Genomic DNA, 19,006 nt, shown 5'->3' on the forward strand with positions numbered 1-19,006 from the left:
ATTGATCTGCTTAACCCCTTAAGGACTGAGCCAAATGTACACGTTTTGATCAAAATGTGTGTAAAAAAAAATGCAATAAACTATTTAAACGCCAATTTTGGCCAGTGTTTGTAACTAAGTGGCTGCTAAAAAGACTGAACATACCCCATTTGCAATATCTTGGGTTGGGTAAATGTCATACCTCCCTAGGTAGTAGCTTGCCCTGGGTGCCCCTGGTTCGGCACTTTCCCTTCATGCGAATGGAACGGAAAGCTGGCTCTCTGGCGGACGTTCGCATGAACTAAACCCACTAATTGTCCTCAATGGTACTTAGCCGCGATCGTTATGGAACTTAATTTGGCATGAAGACTTTGTGGGTTCCTGGTCACCACAGCAGGACTTAGCCGCAAATGTTATGGAACTGTTTTTGGCATGAGGTGACCGTGTGGTTTTGAACCAAGTTAACATGGTGGCATTTCCCCTACACTGCATGAATCTGAGTGCTATTTTGAGGGCTATTTGGGGATATATATTATTTGTGGGGTTAATATATATTTTATGATGTTTTGGGAGATTTTTATGTTTTATCTTTTTATGTTTGCCTCTCTGGGAGATAATTAGCTTATTGGCCGTTAACGCAATTATCTTCCAGGCACAGAGATTTATGGGAGGGGCTTGCATTGTATTGTGTGGAGACCCCCTACTGGGAGTTGTGTATATAAGCATGCAACTTGGCCATAATAAACCAGTTCCTTTACACCCTTCACTCAGTCTGGGCTAGTGTTTGGGTGGATCAGCTATACTCTCTACAGGAGAGCTTAATCACTTGAAGCTGTACCCAGGACCCTGTTCCAGGGCAGGAAGCAACAGAAAGACTACAGCCAAGCTGTGGGAGCTAGGGGCTGAAGCACTCCTGTGTCCCAGAGGAGAGCTAGGAAGCAAGCTTGATGGAGGTACCTAGTAGGGGTGCCAGGTGGTCCGTCACACTATAGCTCCATGATTACAATCTTCTGTACAAGAAAGCTTTTTTAATTTCTTCAAAATATTAAACACAGCTTGTAAACAAGAATAAACCTCTGAACAAATTTGGAAGATTCTAAAATGTGGCAGAGGTTATAATGTTTTCAAATCCCATTCACTGTAGTGGTTGCACCCTGCCTGGCTGTCTTGCAGTGTGGCTATGCCTGTTTCATGCGCAGCTGCAGTTGATAGAAGCTAATTTTTTTCCACACTGTGAATTTTATTTTTATTTTTATTTTTTATAAAACAGATTATTTAATTTTCAGTGTGTTTCTGTGCCACTACTAGTATTTTGCAAATTGCACATTTATTCCTCAGTAGTATACACAGTTAGTAGCTGCAATTTACTGCACAAGTAAACCCTACCTACATTAGTACTACATAGGAATTAGTGCTGCAGGCAGGGAACATAATCAATGAAGATGAAAAAACTGTTTGCAAAGCATTTTGTTTTACTTGAAAAAATATAGAGATTGCTGATTTCACTAACAGGATGGTAAATATGTCATGTTAGCCCCACTATGAAATCAAGTGACCTTTTCATATAATAAATAATTTCATATACAGCTACTTATTCCTATGCACACTGAAGTAATACATCATAATAGTTTCTATTCTGCAATGCCCCTGGTATCACTAAGTTATTTCAATTTAGTGCATGTGTCACATGCAGCTCTTTTCTTAAGTGTGTGTCCTCCACACTCCAAGAAAAAAAGATTTTGTAGACAAGTCTCTGGAAAGCAAGCATGAACAGACCACAATAGTGTACTATGTTTATTAAACTTTAGAAATATGTGAAATCTTAGACACTTATAATAGAGCATAATCAATCTCAGTTTGTAGAGGTGCCAGCATTCCCCGTTAAGCTGTTCATATCTGTCCGAGGTACACAGTACGCTATCTGGGAAGTGCTAAGCCACACAGCTTCATGTCAAAATACAATAAGATATGGTGCTCATCCAGTTTCTACAAGTTTCATATGACTGTTTCTCCTTCATCCGGGTATACTGGTGTTCACTGATAGCAGCAACATATATACACTCCTAATTATTTAAGACATAATTCCCTAATTATTAACATTCTACCTACATGCTCTCACATGCATTTTGCTTCAATACTTTATAGTAACAAACAAACAATGTACATGGGTGTCTTCAGGAATTTTTTCGGGGGAGGGGGGGAAACAGGGGGGGGGTGGGATAATTGTAATGACATCCATGCTTGGTCCCTTTTTGACAGTGTTATGAAAGGGAAGGGGCATCGTCATTATTACAGAAAGCCAGGGTGAATAGCGTTTTCACAACTATGGTGTCAGGAATACATGTTTATATTCCTGACACTATAGTGTTCGTTTAAGCAAATTAAAGGAACATTCTGGTCACCATAACAACTTCATCTAAATGAAAATGCTATGATGCCAAGATACCCCTGGGTGCTCTCTTTCCTTTAGGGGGCTAAACCGCTCTCAAATGGTTTAACCTCAAAGGCTTCCTCCAGCTCCAGAACTCCAGGTCGCTCAGTGCTATTCGGCTTCTGAAACGGAGTGTCAGGAAGTGCAGCTTGACATCAGGCATGGGTGCTGCAGATTGACTAGAGTGATCATCTGACGCTCTAAGCCAATCGCTAGTTCCCGGTTCATAAAAATGTTTTACTTTTTTATGAATGGTGAGCTACTGATTGGCTTAGAGTGCCAGCTGACTGCTCTAGCCAATCAGCAACACCCCTACCCGCGGCACTCTGTGTTTCCTGACAATCAGTAAATAAAAGTGAACACATTAACACTGATATTTGTTTTACCTGGGGAGATGAGAAGGTCCAAAGTTTCCCTGCCAGGCCTAGGTACCAAAGCCTTATGATGTGGTGTTCAGAATAAAGTGGAGGGTTCACTTCACTTGTGATTCCTGCTCCAATCTCCTTTTCTTCTCCTTCATTTGACACAGTATTCTTTTTCTTCTGACACTGTCTTCTCTCCTCCTTGGCTCCTTCTGCTCCTTTACCTTTCTGCTACTTTCTGCTTATTTTGCGCCCTTCTGCTCCTTTCTCTTTCGGATCCCTTTCTGCTCCTTGCAGAACCTTTCTGCTCCTTCTCCTTCTTTACCTTTGTGCTCCTTCTGATTCTTTCTGCTCCTTTACCTTTGTGCTCCTTCTGTCCCTTTCTGCTCTTTGCATACCCTTCCTTCTCCTTGCTGCCTCTTGCAGACCCTCCCTGCTCCTTGCTGACCCTTCTCCTGCTTTACATTTGTGCTCCTTCTGCCCCTTTCCTGCTCATTTTTGTTCCTTCTCCTACTTTACCTATGTGCTCCTTATGTCCCTTGCTGCTTCTTGCTGACCCTTCCTGCTCCCTGCTGACCCTTCCTGCTCCTTGCAGCCCCTTCCTGCTCATTTTTCTTCCTTTGTGCTCCTTCTCCTACTTTACCTTTTGTGCTCATTGATGTCCCTCCCAGTTCCGTGCTGCTCCTTTCTGCTCCTTGCTGACCTTTCCTGTAGGCTGTCTCCCTCATCCCTCACTTACCTGATCTATAGGCAGTCTCTCCCCTACCTCACTTCCCTGATCTGCAGTCTCTCCCCCAACCCCCTCACTCACTTCCCTGATCTTCAGTCTCTCCCCCCATCCACCTCCCTCACCTCCCTGATATATGGGCTCTCCCTCCCCCTCCCTCACTTCCCTGATCTATAGGCTCTCTCTCCCCCTTCCTCACTTCCCTGATCTATAGGCTCTTGCTCCCCCTCCCTCACTTCCCTGATCTATAGGCTCTCTCTCCCCCTCCCTCACTTTCCTGATCTATAGGCTCTCTCCCCCCTTCCTCACTTCCCTGTTCTATAGGCTCTCTCTCCCCCTCCCTCTCTTCCCTGATCTATAGGCTCTCTCTCCCCCTCCCTCTCTTCCCTGATCTATAGGCTCTCTCTCCCCCCCTTGCCTCACTAACCTGATCTGTAGGCTGCTCCCCCATCCCTCACTTACCTGATCTGTAGACTGCCCCCCATGCCTCACTTCCCTAATCTATAGACTGCCCCCCCCCATCCCTCACTTACCTGATATTTAGGCTGTCTCTGGCTGCATGTGCTGCTCTTCTGTGGATTCAGTCAGAAGAGAGAAGCAGGGATAAGATGTAGCTTTCTATCCCTGTCTCTCTCCATACACAGTGCCTACTGGCCGGCACTGGTATTGCATTGTATTTTCAATCTCACACGAAAAATAGCAGAACAAGCTGAAAAATCCAGCGGGGGAGGGGGGGGCAAGAGCCCCCTCTTTGCCCCCCCCCCCTTGTGGACACCCATGACAATGTATACAGGAATGGGAAAGTAAACATAATACAGGCATCTTTCACAAACCAAATGGCATGCATATATTCATTTATTAATGAACACCTCTTCACTACCAAGTGGTTGGCAAAAAAATCAACCCCCTCCCCCCCAGATTTAAGTATTTTAGGTGTCCTGGAAAATAATGTTTACATTTATTTTTCATTTCAGTGACACAAAATGTGTATATTGATATTTTTCATTTGTTATAACACAGTGGACTTTGTGCTATGTAGTTTACTCTTTTTATCCCCTTTTTTATAATAGTGTTTGTGTTGCAGGGGACACTTACAAGGGAAAAGCAAATATTGTACAATCATATTTAAATGAATCATTATGAAATTGAGTTGTCTCACTTTTTATTTTTTTAATCCAGATAAATAATAATCTAATTTGTCAAATCAGAATTGGCCTTGTCAAAAATTTAAAATTCTTGATATTGCATAGCCAACAGGCCAGGCGATATTGTAGCTACAAATAGCACTATTTTTTGGCAGCCTGAATTTATTGCCAGAATTGTTTTCAGTAAATACATTTTACCAAGACAAACTATGACATGGACTCAAGTCTGCTGTCCTAAGTTTTTTTGTCTTTTCTTTTTTGCCAAAGTGGTTCAGAAGAACACCATTTTTCTTACCCTGTACAAGTCTACTGGTTAGGCAATGTCATTGGTTATAACTATAGGACGTTTTCAGCAATTAGTGAGCTGTCACCACCAACTTTAAATAAGTCATTGTCTATTAAATTCCACAGTAGACCTTTGAGGATAGTCTCATCACCAGGTATGCAAACATTAACAGATCTTATTGTGCTTCTAGTAAAGTTACGTTTATTTTCTTCCTCGATTCATACTAAATTGCCAAAACACTAATTTCATATTTGTATTTATATACATCAAAACCTTGCTACTTTTGTGTACAATTATGAAAAGGTGGTTACATTTAAATGAATAACTGTACCTTCTAAAATTTCTTCTCAACTACTGTAATTATTAATATGGAAATGCAGAGATAAATTATAATCTGATACTGATGACTGCATCACTAATATAGGACATGCGATCTCTAGAGAGGTAAGACAGTTAAGAATTTTATAACAGATAGAATAAGATAAAAAAGGACATATCTTGTTGGTAGTTATTGGTACTCCATTTGTTGGTAGTTATTGGTACTGCATTGTTTGCTTGTTGGTAGATATTGGTACTGCCTTGTGTTCTCTAACTATAAACATCTACATTACTATTAAGAATTTTTTAATGAAGTAAAAAGTTACACAGAAAAAATGTTCTAGAATCACCCACAATCTGTGCATACAAGAGCAACTTCCAGAAAAAAATCATTGCTAGGATATTATGCCACTAGCTGTGACAGGGAAAGCAACGTCACAGCAAGCAGCGCGGGGGTAGGGGACCTGACAGTCCCCTTTTATCAACTCCTCTGATCTTTATGACTCCTGGCGGAGTCTTTGTCAGGCGGAGAGAGACTATACGTTTTACTCTCCGGTGCACTCTCCCTAATGTAAAAGATGTATCTATAGGCCTAAGTACTTGGTCCGATCATGCCCCTGTAATTACAACGTTTAGATCATTATACCCGGTGAGAGGCAGGGGAAAGTGAAGGCTGAATGATGCCTTGATTGACAAAGACACCATGAAAACAGAAATTTTGGAAGCAATCTCTGAATTCTTCCACACTAACAAGTCAGATGATTGTCCTACGCACCTTATTTGACTTGAGCACAAAGCGGTTATAAGTATCGGAAATGTATCCAAGAAATGTTGTGCAATGACTTACAAACGGTAGAATCCTAAAATAAAACTCATCTGTCCTCTAGAGACAGGAATAATGGAGAAGCAATTGAGGGCCCTAAAATTATCCCATGTCATCCCATGAGGACATAATCCAATTCCTTGATGATTAACCCAACAACAATCTGACGTCCTTGACAGTTCCTTCACTGAAGAGGAAGCACGCACAGCTATACTATCCCTACCGAAGCATAAGGCACCGGGACCAGATGGGTTTTTTAACTATTCTTATATTAAAATGGAGGCTGAGTTAACCCCATTTCTCACTAAACTGTTCAATGAGTTTAAACTAAAGGACTCCATTCTGATGGAAATGTTAGAAGCACACAGGCTCGTGAGGTAGCTCAGTTGGTAAATTCCCTAACTAGAAAACCTGTTCTAAAATGTCACAAGTTCAAATCCCAGCAGGGTCAATTCAGCCCTTCATCCTTTCAAGTTTAATAAAATCAGTACCATCAATTGGGTAATAATAACAACATCTATTACTATTCAGCTGCTGATTTGGTTAATTCCAAGAGCATGCCTTGAGTCCCACTGGGAGAAAAGCACTACATCAATACTAGTTATTATTATTGAAAAGAAAAACATGTAGGTCAGATAAGTATGTGTGTTTGTCTTCTGCTGATTTGCTACTAGTGTTCCTTACTGTCATAATTTATCATTATCATCTAAATGGCAACTGACATTTAATGTGGATAAGTGCAAGATAATGCACCTTGGACGTAAAAACCCAAGGGCAGAGTATAGGATGTTTGGTACCCTACTAACTTTAACATCCGACTTAAAGGTAGGAATGCTAGCAGAATGCTTGGTTGTATATGGCTCATGCCATTGTACAGAACACTGGTGAGACCTCACTTGGAGTATTGTACGCAGTACTGGAGACCGTATCTTCAGAAGGATATTGATACTCTAGAAAGAGTTCAGAGAAGGGCTACTAAACTGGTTCATGGATTGCAGGATAAAACTTACCAGGAAAGGTTAAAGGATCTTAACATGTATAGCTTGGAGGAAAGACGAGACAGGGGGGATATGATAGAAACATTTAAATACATAAAGGAAATCAACACAGTAAAGGAGGAGACTAGATTTAAAAGAAGAAAAACTACCACAACAAGAGGACATAGTCTTAAATTTGAGGGACAAAGGTTTAAAAATAATATCAGGAAGTATTACTTTACTGAGAGGGTAGTGGATGCATGGAATAGGCTTCCAGCTGAAGTGGTAGAGGTTAACACAGTAAAGGAGTTTAAGCATGAGTGGGATAGGCATAAGGCTATCCTAACTATAAGAGCCAGGGACTTCAACTCAGGGTTCTTATCCAAACCATTTGAAATTACTAATAGCACGTGCCAAGGCTGTCCGCTTTCCCCACTAATTTTTATCCTATGTGTTGAACCCTTGAACCGTCACATTAAAGCCCATAAGGAAATAACAGGTCTACTTACTCCAATAGGTGAACAGGGCATCATGTTGTTCGCAGATACCATTCTGCTGTTTCTCACACATCCCGACAAATCTATCCCACACCTCATATTACTACTGGACAGATACGGGTTTCATTTTACAAAAACAATGTAACAAAAACTCAAGCACTATCAATAGGCATACCACACACCACACTGCACAGCCTAAAATAATACTACCAATTTGACTAGAGGTCCTAGATAAATACCTTGGGACAAACCTCACAAAATCCCACCAACATTTAGCAAAGGACAATCAAGTTCCTCTCGTGTGCAAACTTAAGAACCAGATAGATAATTGGAAGGATGTAGATGTCTCCTGGCTAGGTTGCATTCATACAATCAAAATTATGTCTTTACCTCACGTACTGTACCTTTTTTGTACACTTCCTTTATCAGTGCCCAATAAAATACTACACAAGATACAATCCACATTCAATGCCCACATTTTGAAAACAAAAATCATCTATCCTGGTTGCTCCCTACCAAGGATGGCCTGGGCATCCCAAACATTAAAATGTAAAACAAAGCCTCAATTCTGTCATGCAGCATATCAGTATTAATACAGGCTGGTGTGCCTGTGTGGCTCCCCATGGAAGAGGCATGCATCAAACCCCTTAATGTGGTAACATTGGCTCTGCATTAAATACCACCAAACTATTATTGAATAAATGGAAACAATGGTCGCAGGGTTTGCTGGGTCCAACCAGTTTAGCCTCCTATACAATCTCATCACATATACAATCACATCACTTTCCCGAGATATTCCACTGACCAGGTGGGTAGATGGTGATGCTACCACTGTGGGTTCATTGTTTGATGGGTCAGGGATTAAAACATGTCAATCTTTACAAACAGAACTATTCCTTCCCCCGGGGGGAAATATTTACATATCTACGAGTAAAGCATACGTTATCGAACCTCCAAATAACCATGGGAGATGACTCCCACCTGACACCCTTTGGCCAATGCTGCATAGGCAAAAAAACGCCCGTTAAATTGTTGTCCCTATGTTATAAAGCTCTCACAAACATAAAAGTGTAACGGCACCCCCAGGCATAAAAGGGGTTAAAAGCCGTTTAGTAGCTCTTCCCCTTCCAGAGATACAGGCACAGCTACTGCAGAACACCAAACTCCCGAACTGGATACAAAATAGCACTCCAACTCCCGAACTGGAACTTCACAAATAGCTGCCAGCAGACGAACAGGAAAAGCAGACAATCAGCTTACACTCCTGGCAATCAGTCTCTAACAGCATACAGTAAATCCCCCCAAGAACAAGACAAGCCTCCGTGTTGAGGGTCAAACAGTGGTCTGAGGTGCTGGCACAACCAGCCTGGTTTTTATTACAGTCTTGCAAATACAGGACCGCCCACAGGGAGGTATAAAATATCCAATAACATATCAGTTACAACCCACAGATTCCCTCCCTTTATCCTGAGAGGTAACCCAATTATACATACGTTTTACCAGAATGCATCCTGGCTTCCTATCCTCTGCCCTGGAGATAATTGAGAAGTAATTCAATTATCTCCCAGGACAGAGACAAGACTCCATTATGCACATGGTGAGCACAAAGCATTAAAATACTGTAAAATACACAAAGTCACATTTTATACATAAAACACAGACATGTCACATATCCCCAGATAGCTGGGATCTGAGCGCACAAAACTACCGAATAGCGCTCAGATCCTATTCACACAGTTCAATTGCCATGGAGCCGAAGTCTTTAACTACGCGAATGGGCTCCATGGCATAGCTATCTGGGTTAACACATTCACAGAACATAAAATACCGGATGAACCTGTGTTCAGTTCAATCGGTACGAATAAGCCTTTCTGCAGGGAAAATAAGTCTTTTAAAAGTCTGGTCCATAGTCCAAAGGCAGCAGGCGGGCAACCAGGCTTCTCCAATGCAATGTGGCGAGATTGCTCTTGTCACAGAAAGCTATGACCAAGCTGCCTTATATGATCCTGTGGGAAGCAGACCTGGGCATTTCAATCCTAATACCTATGTGGTTAAAGGCGATACAGCTAACAAAGGCCACATCCAACAACCTAACACACTGGGAAGCATACTATAAAATACTGATGAGGTGGTTCTGGGTTCCCTCATGTCTCTCACAAATTTACACAGCACTTCTCCAACTTGCTGGAGATGTCATCAAGCGACTGGCACGTTGAAACACATTTTCTATGAATGCCATATTTCAAAAGATTTTTGGTCTAAAATACAGAAGGCCATTAACAACATTACACAGGTCAGATTACTACTAAATACAGATTTTCTTTTGTTACATATAGCCCCAGAAATCTGGACTTCCCTAGACTGTGGCTATCCACCTTCTTTTGGCAGCAAAGACCAGAATAGCGAGCCATTGGAAAGAGGCAATTGTACCTACACCTCAGGAGGTATAGAAAAGGGTGGACACTAGCTATCATTATGAGCAAATAGCATATAGACTGAAAGGGAAAGAAACAGCCCACAGTAAATTATGGCAATCTTGGGAAGGCTGTGATGCACTCTAATTTGTTTTGTTGGAGGATCTAAACAATATTTTAACTGGTTGGTACACTTTGTTTCTCACACTACTCCTATAACCCTTTAATATGTGTGCACTCACCCAGTTATTAAACTACGGAGAACTATGGGGCATTCCATTTCTTAGGTTCTACAGTACAACTCAAGGGCTTTGGTCAAACCTTACGCTCCTTCCCTCCCTCCCCATCCCCACTTCTCCCAAGTAATTTTTTCATGGTTAACCTGCATGGCCATAAGTGCGTAGCTGAGTTAATCGAAAACATCCAACTATAACTCAGATAAGTCACAACATGACCAAAAAAGGGCAGTTGATAGTAAACAGGGTGCCTCACATCCTATGAACCACAAAACACTGACAGTGGTAGAAGTCTCACTAACCGATGAGCTAAGAACCCCAATACTGCTGTCATCGAACAATTCTAGTCCACATCATCAGTCACAGCACATTAGGGGTTACAGATATGAATGTCTCCCAAGAATGAAGATATTATATCCCAACTCTTTCATTAGACTTATAGGAGGTTGAGAATGGTGTAATTTGCCCTCCTTAGGTAGGGCGTACTGTATTCATGGTTGTTAAGTCAAAGATCTTGGTTCCATTTTTGTTCTTCCACTGTACATTGTTATAGAATGATTTACCACTATTATTGTATACCGTAGCTTGGATGCCAATGCTATTATTATTATTGTATAACTTGGATGCCAATGCTAATATTCTTCCAATGCTATTATGCTTGCAACTGCGCACATTGTGTTATCAATTCTGCATATTATTGTTACTGCAGTGTATGTTGTATGTTATCTGAAAAATTCTATTAAAAGAGACAAGTGAAAAAAATGTATATATGTATAATGTAATTTCAAGCTGCTACCTTACTACAAACTATATATTTCTGTAATTATTTATTATAATCCAAATTTGCTCTCTGGAGAGATGTAATTTAAAATTTTACACCAAAGATAGTGCTCTTGATAAATATGTATCACATTAACATTCATGTGCATCAAGTAACACTGTTTTGCAATGAAAAACATAGGGTAGAAAAGGACTTAACATATGATAATATAAGGTGATGCCACAAGTCCAGTATTTGCTAATATCAAGTAATCTCATATTTCCACCAAAGTATACATGTAATGTCTATATCTATCACATTGCTGTCTCCCTCTCTATCCAATCCTGTTAGCACCTAACACTCACATGAGTCCAAAGGTTTATATCTACAGCAGATTAAAGTCCAATAAACTTTATACTTAGATAGGTATGTATATTTATAGTCTATAAGGGGCACATAGATCTATACTTTCGGTGGTTTCAAACTAAAATAATGAACTCAGATATTACATTACTAAGGGATCTGCGTTTACAAAAATTGTTAGTAGCAATTCTTATTCAAATCAGTGTAGTTAATCAATACATAGAATTGTTATAAAGTAGAAATTCCATTAGCGTACACCAATCAACAAAATACTTGTCAGTGTTTTCTCTAGCTGCTCTTAAAATCAAGTTGCAATTGATTTTCCAGTCTAATTTAATTTAATATACCAGATCGCTCCTCTATCTGGTTTCCCTAAACCAGACATTTCTCAGTATGTATACTGAGAAATGTCTGCTTTAGGGAATTATATGTATAAAAAAAACTTTTAGCAACCTATCAACTGATATAGCAACAAATTGCTCTTTTATTCTCCCATTTGTGAATCACTGATACATTCTCTGTGCATTTACTATTCATAGAAACATAGAAACATAGAATGTGACGGCAGAACCATTCGGCCCATGTAGTCTGCCCAGTTTTCTAAATACTTTCATTAGTCCCTGGCTCTTATAGTTAGGATAGCCTTATACCTATCCCACGCATGCTTAAACTCCTTTACTGTGTTAACCTCTACCACTTCAGCTGGAAGCCTATTCCATGCATCCACTACCCTCTCAGTAAAGTAATACTTCCTGATTTTATTTTTAAACCTTTGTCCCTCTAATTTAAGACTATGTCCTCTTGTTGTGGTAGTTTTTCTTCTTTTAAATATAGTCTCCTCCTTTACTGTGTTGATTTCCTTTATGTATTTAAATGTTTCTATCATATCCCCCCTGTCCCGTCTTTCCTCCAAGCTATACATGTTAAGATCCTTTAACCTTTCCTGGTAAGTTTTATCCTGCAATCCATGAACCAGTTTAGTAGCCCTTCTTTGAACTCTCTCTAAGGTATCAATATGCTTCTGAAGATATGGTCTCCAGTACTGCGTATAGTACTCCAAGTGAGGTCTCACCAGTGTTCTGTACAATGGCATGAGCACTTCCCTCTTTCTACTGCTAATACCTCTCCCTATACAACCAAGCATTCTGCTAGCATTTCCTGCTACTCTATTACATTGTCTGCCTACCTTTAAGTCATCAGAAATAATCACCCCTAATCACAAGTTTGTAACAGTGAAGACTAAACACTAAAATAAACACGTAGTTGGCATTGCAAAAACTAATATTTCCATCCATACATAAACCATAATTTATATAGTCGATAGTATATTGTCAACTCAAAGGAGCATACCAAAAGTAAAAAATACTATCATTATATCATTATAACATTTTAGGATAGCACTTTTTCATAGATTTCCACAGAGTGTATTTCATTTGTAAATATTGAATTCAGTGTTAAATTGTGGTGTTGTTTTGTTGTTTATGTGGTAAAACTAAGCAAAAAATATGACAAGCAAACTTAATATAGACATACATTTTGTGTGGGTATACTTTGTTAAATGACACTTAAACATAAAAAATAAAAATAAATAAACTGCTTTCAGGTGATTCATTTAATGTTTATATAACAGAGCAAATTCCCATTAGGTAGCTTGTGATTCACTCCCGACAAGGAAAAGGGTATGGATTTTTTTTAAATAAGACAAATTATACTGAAAATTACATATAATATAATAGAGGTTAAAAAAACAACAAAAAATAATTTACAGGTCTGTTTGTGTGTAGGCTGTAATACACCATCAACATGTATCTATAAATGGGCTTAATTAACATTGTCTATGAACTAATCTTGTATGATAAAAAAATTATAAAGATCGTCCCTTAATATAGTTAATAAACAATGACCTTTAGGGGTGATAATCTATGTATCTATCTCATTAAAAATCCAACAGACTCATCACTAAACAGCAGCATCGAAGCCCACATAATGTAATGGTTTTAAAATCACCTGACAAAAATAATGGGGCTTTAGTCACAGTATATTATTGTACTTATAAGCCTAGAAAGAAGCCAAAATACCCTAGCAACTTTTAAATTTTTTAGGATCATTTGCAGAAATATTACTGATTATATGATATCTGTTATCTTTTAAACAAGTTCTACAATATTAGCATAAAAGAGGAAATACCATTGTTGTCAGAAACAAAAATGCAACAAAAATAAATATATAAAAATGGATGAATATTGTGATTGTGAGGAATTTGCAAGGAACCTACCTGCACTTTGGTAATTTGTTCTTAATACATGTCACCACACACATACATAGGATGCCTGTATATGTGCATAATGCTCACTTACAGTTTTATAGTTACATACATTTTTTTTATTCCTATGATGTCATTTCCCTTCTTTCAGATAGTTACGTCCAGGAAATTTATGTCACAGTCATCTGGGTAGCCATTTTGACACATGGAAACTGGTAAAATTCTTTGTTTATGAATTTTTAAGAACCTCATTGTGATTATTATAATTTGATTTGTTTTCTACAACATTTCAAAATATTAGTTCAGAAGAAAATCGTCTATTTTTGTATTTTAGCCCTCAAGTGAGGATAAATGTTGGCCACCAGACATTATTTCTATTACATAGCTTTTCCTCTCTTCTACATCAGTAATTTTCTCTCAATAATACCTTTTTAATATTTCTACTTATTCCATAAGATCTTACCGCAGTTAGTGTGATATTGTTTATACAATCACCTCCAGGGATTTCAGTATTCAATCACCTTAGACAGTTTGAATGGATCTAATGAAACCTAATGAGACTTCACTTTTCTATATAAACAGAGAACACAATTTGAATTCCCTCTGAAGGTAAGCATTTGCCATAATATAACTAGTGTGTAAAATATGTAATTATGGTATAATACTTACAGGGTTATTTACTAAAGTTTTAGGTTAAAATTGCTGAATTGGAAAAAAACATCTTAGTCAGCTATTTCAGTTTACCTACTTTGGCCTTCAATTTTAATTCAATTTGAATTCACTTTAAATTCTCACTTTACTGAATAACCTTTATACTATTTTTGAATACTGGGCACAATGTGGAAAGTTGTTTCATATATTCCTTCTTGGCAATGTCCAGTATGATGAAAATGTATAACCAGTTAGAAACCTGATCAGATTACATTGCTAATTGTTAATTATTCACTATGCACACTTTTGCATTATGTGTCAGATCTATCTACCTACCTATCTATCTATCTATCTATCTATCTACCTATCTACCAATCCATCTATCCATCCATCCATCTATCTATCTATCTATCTATCTATCTATCTATCTATCTATCGATGCTACACATATACACACATATAATGAGTGTATCTAACAGCACATACAAAAGAAATACACACACATATTTGTGTGCTTGCATAACTTAATTTCTTACCTTAAATATCTTACACATGATTTCATACACAGTAAATTTTTTCTCTGCTCGCATCCAGTCCCACGTAGTAACCTTTGGAATTAAAATATTTTGAATACTGTCAGAGAAAGTTGATGACTTCATTTTAATCATCGCTAAACTGTTCGATTTTATTTACCAGAAATCGTATTGCTTTACTAATTGTGTTGCTTTAAGTCTAAAATGTTTTCAAGATTTCAGCTGATTCAACAGTATAAATCAACTCATCTTTTGCAAAATGGAAGTGGAAAGAAGAAAGTGATAAAGAGGACTTTCTTATTCTAAAGAACGTTACATTTTTATTAGGAGATAATCCTACACATTTTTATAAAATTGCCATTTTTATAACTGGGATCAGAAACACCTCCCTGGATGTCAGTCAAAAAGCCAGGGAGGTCTTATTCCACATCTGTTACCTCCACAAAGCTATAGTAAGCGGTAGACACACTGGGTATTGCACACCTGGCTTCTTCCCTTCTCAATGAGCTGTAGTACATTTCATTGAGAAGAATAGCCATGTTTACATGCCCTTCTCCAGCACAGAAACGTCTCAATGAGAATCCCCTGATTGGAGTATTTCCTGGAAAAAGGGGAGTGCTTGCAAAGGCTGCACACAGCAAGTCTGCAGTTTTTAAAATATGTTTTTCACCCTCCTTGCCCCCCCAAAAAATGCAGAATTAAATGTGTTCACATTTTCATGGAGCATAACTACTAATTTGTGTTTTTATTTCTTTTTCCAGTGAGGTGCTCTTTAAAATGAAATTAGCAGTATGATAACTTTTTAAATCTGGTGTTAATTTTTCCAATGCCAGATTTTTGGAAGGAGATTTAGATAAAATTGTCTGTTCACTGCTCATTTCTATACTAAGCATGGAGCATGAAACACATGCCTAATTATTGAAACACATATGGGACTTAACTGCAATATGCATAATTCTAACTATTACATACTTACATTCAATATCATTATAAAATACTTACTGGTGGAGAATTGAATTTGTAAAGTGATGAGCCTCTAAGTGCCAGAAACTTTGGTGAATAAATATGATCTTGAAGAGTGTCTTGTTCACGTTCCTCTGCCCAACCCATGTACACTATCTGACAAAAAAAATGTAACACAGATTGAATCAAACATTGTCAATATGGCAACGTTTTACAACACGCCGTAATAATAGTTATTTTTTAATTGTAATAAATGTGCTTTTAAATAACAATTTTAGCTGCACTGCAATGGTCCTTAAAGTTCAATTTGACCTACAGCATCAAGGCAAACCTATTAGATGAGTACTGACAATTCTCCTTGCTGTTTTCACCTAAAGGCAGAATCTCTAATGAGACAGAAAGGGGTATATTTGCTAACCTTTTATCGGGTACACAGGGGATGTGTGGCAGCACTGTAGGATAGCTATGTGAGATGAAAGCAAATAAAAATATACAGAAATAAGCCCAAGTGGGAGCTCAAACTCCCACAGCAGCAATGGCTGTAGTATTCATCTATCAAATATATCTGAAAATATATAATCTTATGTCAAGAGTTTACTACCACATGATGACAATATCATGCCTTCCAACCAACCTGATGTTGGACTGATTTTCAGGTCCTGTCCCTTTCATCCCAACTTTGGCCTCAATTTAATAAGCTTTCCAAATGGTTAAATACCATTAGAACAACTTCCCAAATTATTTATCTACATAAATCACCATTAAATTCCATGCACATTTTTGGAATCTTTTCTATCAATATTGAATAATTTCAAAAGTTTATTAAATCAAGGCCTTTGTTCTCTGGTGTCCCCCTTGTGGCAACTACTGGAGGGAGTTAAATTTATAGTTCTGAGATGTAACATGATCAGTCTCTCCCACTTGCAGGCTAAGTTACAGAATTCTATAAAAGCAATTGGAACTCAACGCTCCTTTAAGACACATAATTGCCCTGGCTGCGCCTCAAGCTCTGCCCACTGTGCACGAGGTCACGCTAACATGGTCTGCTGCAAGGCAGCCGACATGCTAAAGAGATGGAGTGACCGCCGCGGGTTCCCTATCAGCGGATGGATACATGGAGGCCACAGGATGTCGGGCAGATGCCAAAGTGGCAGATGCCAAAGTGGATCATTGCCAGCTGACCTTATGGGTGAAAATCTGGGGTTCTAAAGGATTGAATCTTGTTACCTTTATAATTACATTAGATAAGTAGAAGATATTTTTCTTATCGCATCTTCCCTTACATATTATCTTTTATAAATAATGGCATACTTTAAATAAAAGCAGTGCTGAAAAGTGTAAAAGACAACTTTCTTTAGTTGTCTCTATGGTGGAACCAGCCTCGCCACTGGGCATTGGAGAAGACTGATTGCAAGCCTCCTGCCCTGTGACTATGGCCCCATGTTAAAATGCTTGATTTTCCCCTGCAAAGACCCGAAAGCCGGGTGTACTGTACTTTCTCTATGTGAGCAGTGTTACCCCAGATAGCTATGCCATGGAGCCCATTCGTATAACGAAAGACTATGGCTCCATGGCAATTGAACTGTATGTATGGGATCTGAGCACCATTCACCATTCATTCATGTTGAATGTACCTGTTTTATGCAATAGCTGCACAGTTACATATTTTTATGTATTTTATTGTATTTTGCTACCATATGGCTAATAGAGTTTTGCCTCTGTCCTTGGAGATAATTGGATTACTTCCCAATTATCTCCAGGATAGAAGACTCTGTGGAACTGTTTTTGGGCAGAGTAGCCATGTTTCATTTGGTCAAATAGGTCTTTCCCTTAACTTTTTAACCCCTGAACCGATTGCCCTGATTTATGAGTATGAGAAAATATTTCGAACATGCTGATTCTGAAAATTTATGTTTTATGTGAATGGCATGTATATTTTGGAAGTTATTCATATTTTGTAAAAACTGTATTTCTCTGCCTGTGATAATTATAGTACCCATTGTGTTCAGTAATCATATCACAGGCAGAGGGGAGGATTTTGTGTGGCAGTGTCTGTGTGCATTGTATGGATTGATTGGTTGTATTTCAAAACTCTGTGGGCAGTACTATGTTTGTGGATTGTGAATAAAAGAGGCTGTATGTGCCAGTTCAGTCAGTTCTGCTTGACCTCAAAACGAAGTGTCGTCTCGTTATTAGGGGAATTGGATTGTATGCTGATTGCCAGGAGTGTAAGCAGATTGTATGCTTTTCCTGTTCAGCTGTTTACAGCATTCATATGCTTGAGAGCATTCATATGCTTCTCCGGTTCAGTGGTTGTGGTGCCTGCTGCAGTGCTTGGAGTCCTCAGGAAGCGCTAGGAGCATCCTTCAATGGAGGTACCCAGTTGGGGTGCCTGTCGATCCGTTACAGTCTCTTTAATGAGTTGCTGTATATATTTTTTAAATAATTTATGAGATTTCTAGTGGTCACAAAGAAAACTATGTTAAAGTGAAATTAGTAAAACAATTAGCATTTACCAATAAAAAAAAAGATACTGATGGATTGCGCTTTTTTATTCTATTGGTTTCCATGACCTACTAACCCTACGTTTGATACAATATGTTTTATACTATTTGCATATAAGCATCAAATCCAGCACATGTAGAAATATTTGTATGCCTTTAAATACACGCTCTCCTACCGATTAGTTTCAACAATTACCAAAATAAGCCCTGTGGCAATTAAATGTCCATTACGATTATCAACATACTGCTCAAAATATTCCAGTTAAAAGGATTATTTTACAAATTTAGATCATATGGTGTTAGTATAATCACAAGCATGAGTCTCATAATACTCAGACATTGTCTTCTAATTCTGAAATAATCAGAACATAATTAGCACAAATTATAGTTTTGTTAAGATAGTGGAACCAACAAATGTGTCATAACTGCACAATAATCATTTTTTTTTACACCCACACACTTAGCAGTATATTAGAAGCATCAGGATCAACAAAATGCATCTGTGTAATTATCTGTTCCCTTCTTGTTATATTTTCATCGTCAGAGATAGTTTTTGTTTTGTTTTGTTTGTTTTTTTCATAAAAGCTACAGATTTAACATAAGAGTTTAAAATAATGTTTTTTTTAAAAAAGTAGTTATGTGGTAAAGCTGTTTTAAGACTTCTTACTTTAATCTGAATATATTCTGTGGTTAAATGGACACTATAAACAGAACCTCTTCAACGTAAGTGGTTTTGGTGCATATACCCTGTCCTTTTCTCTGGCAGTGTGTAAC

The 19,006-nt window shown here is 38.3% G+C and overlaps 1 protein-coding gene across 1 annotated transcript in view; it reads right to left on the reverse strand.

The window, feature by feature from the left end:
• The window catches only part of SNTG1 (syntrophin gamma 1), an 807,514-nt gene that overhangs the window by 60,518 nt on the left and 727,990 nt on the right, over window positions 1-19,006 (reverse strand). The window contains exons 15-16 of the mRNA XM_063450437.1: window positions 15,768-15,884; window positions 14,769-14,840 (exon numbers count right to left, since the gene is read on the reverse strand). Of these exons, the coding sequence (XP_063306507.1) occupies window positions 14,769-14,840; window positions 15,768-15,884 (189 nt within the window). The remainder of the gene's footprint in view (window positions 1-14,768; window positions 14,841-15,767; window positions 15,885-19,006) is intronic.

Source organism: Pelobates fuscus, chromosome 4, assembly GCF_036172605.1.
Source record: "Pelobates fuscus isolate aPelFus1 chromosome 4, aPelFus1.pri, whole genome shotgun sequence".
In the NCBI taxonomy this organism is placed as follows: Eukaryota; Metazoa; Chordata; class Amphibia; order Anura; family Pelobatidae; genus Pelobates; species Pelobates fuscus.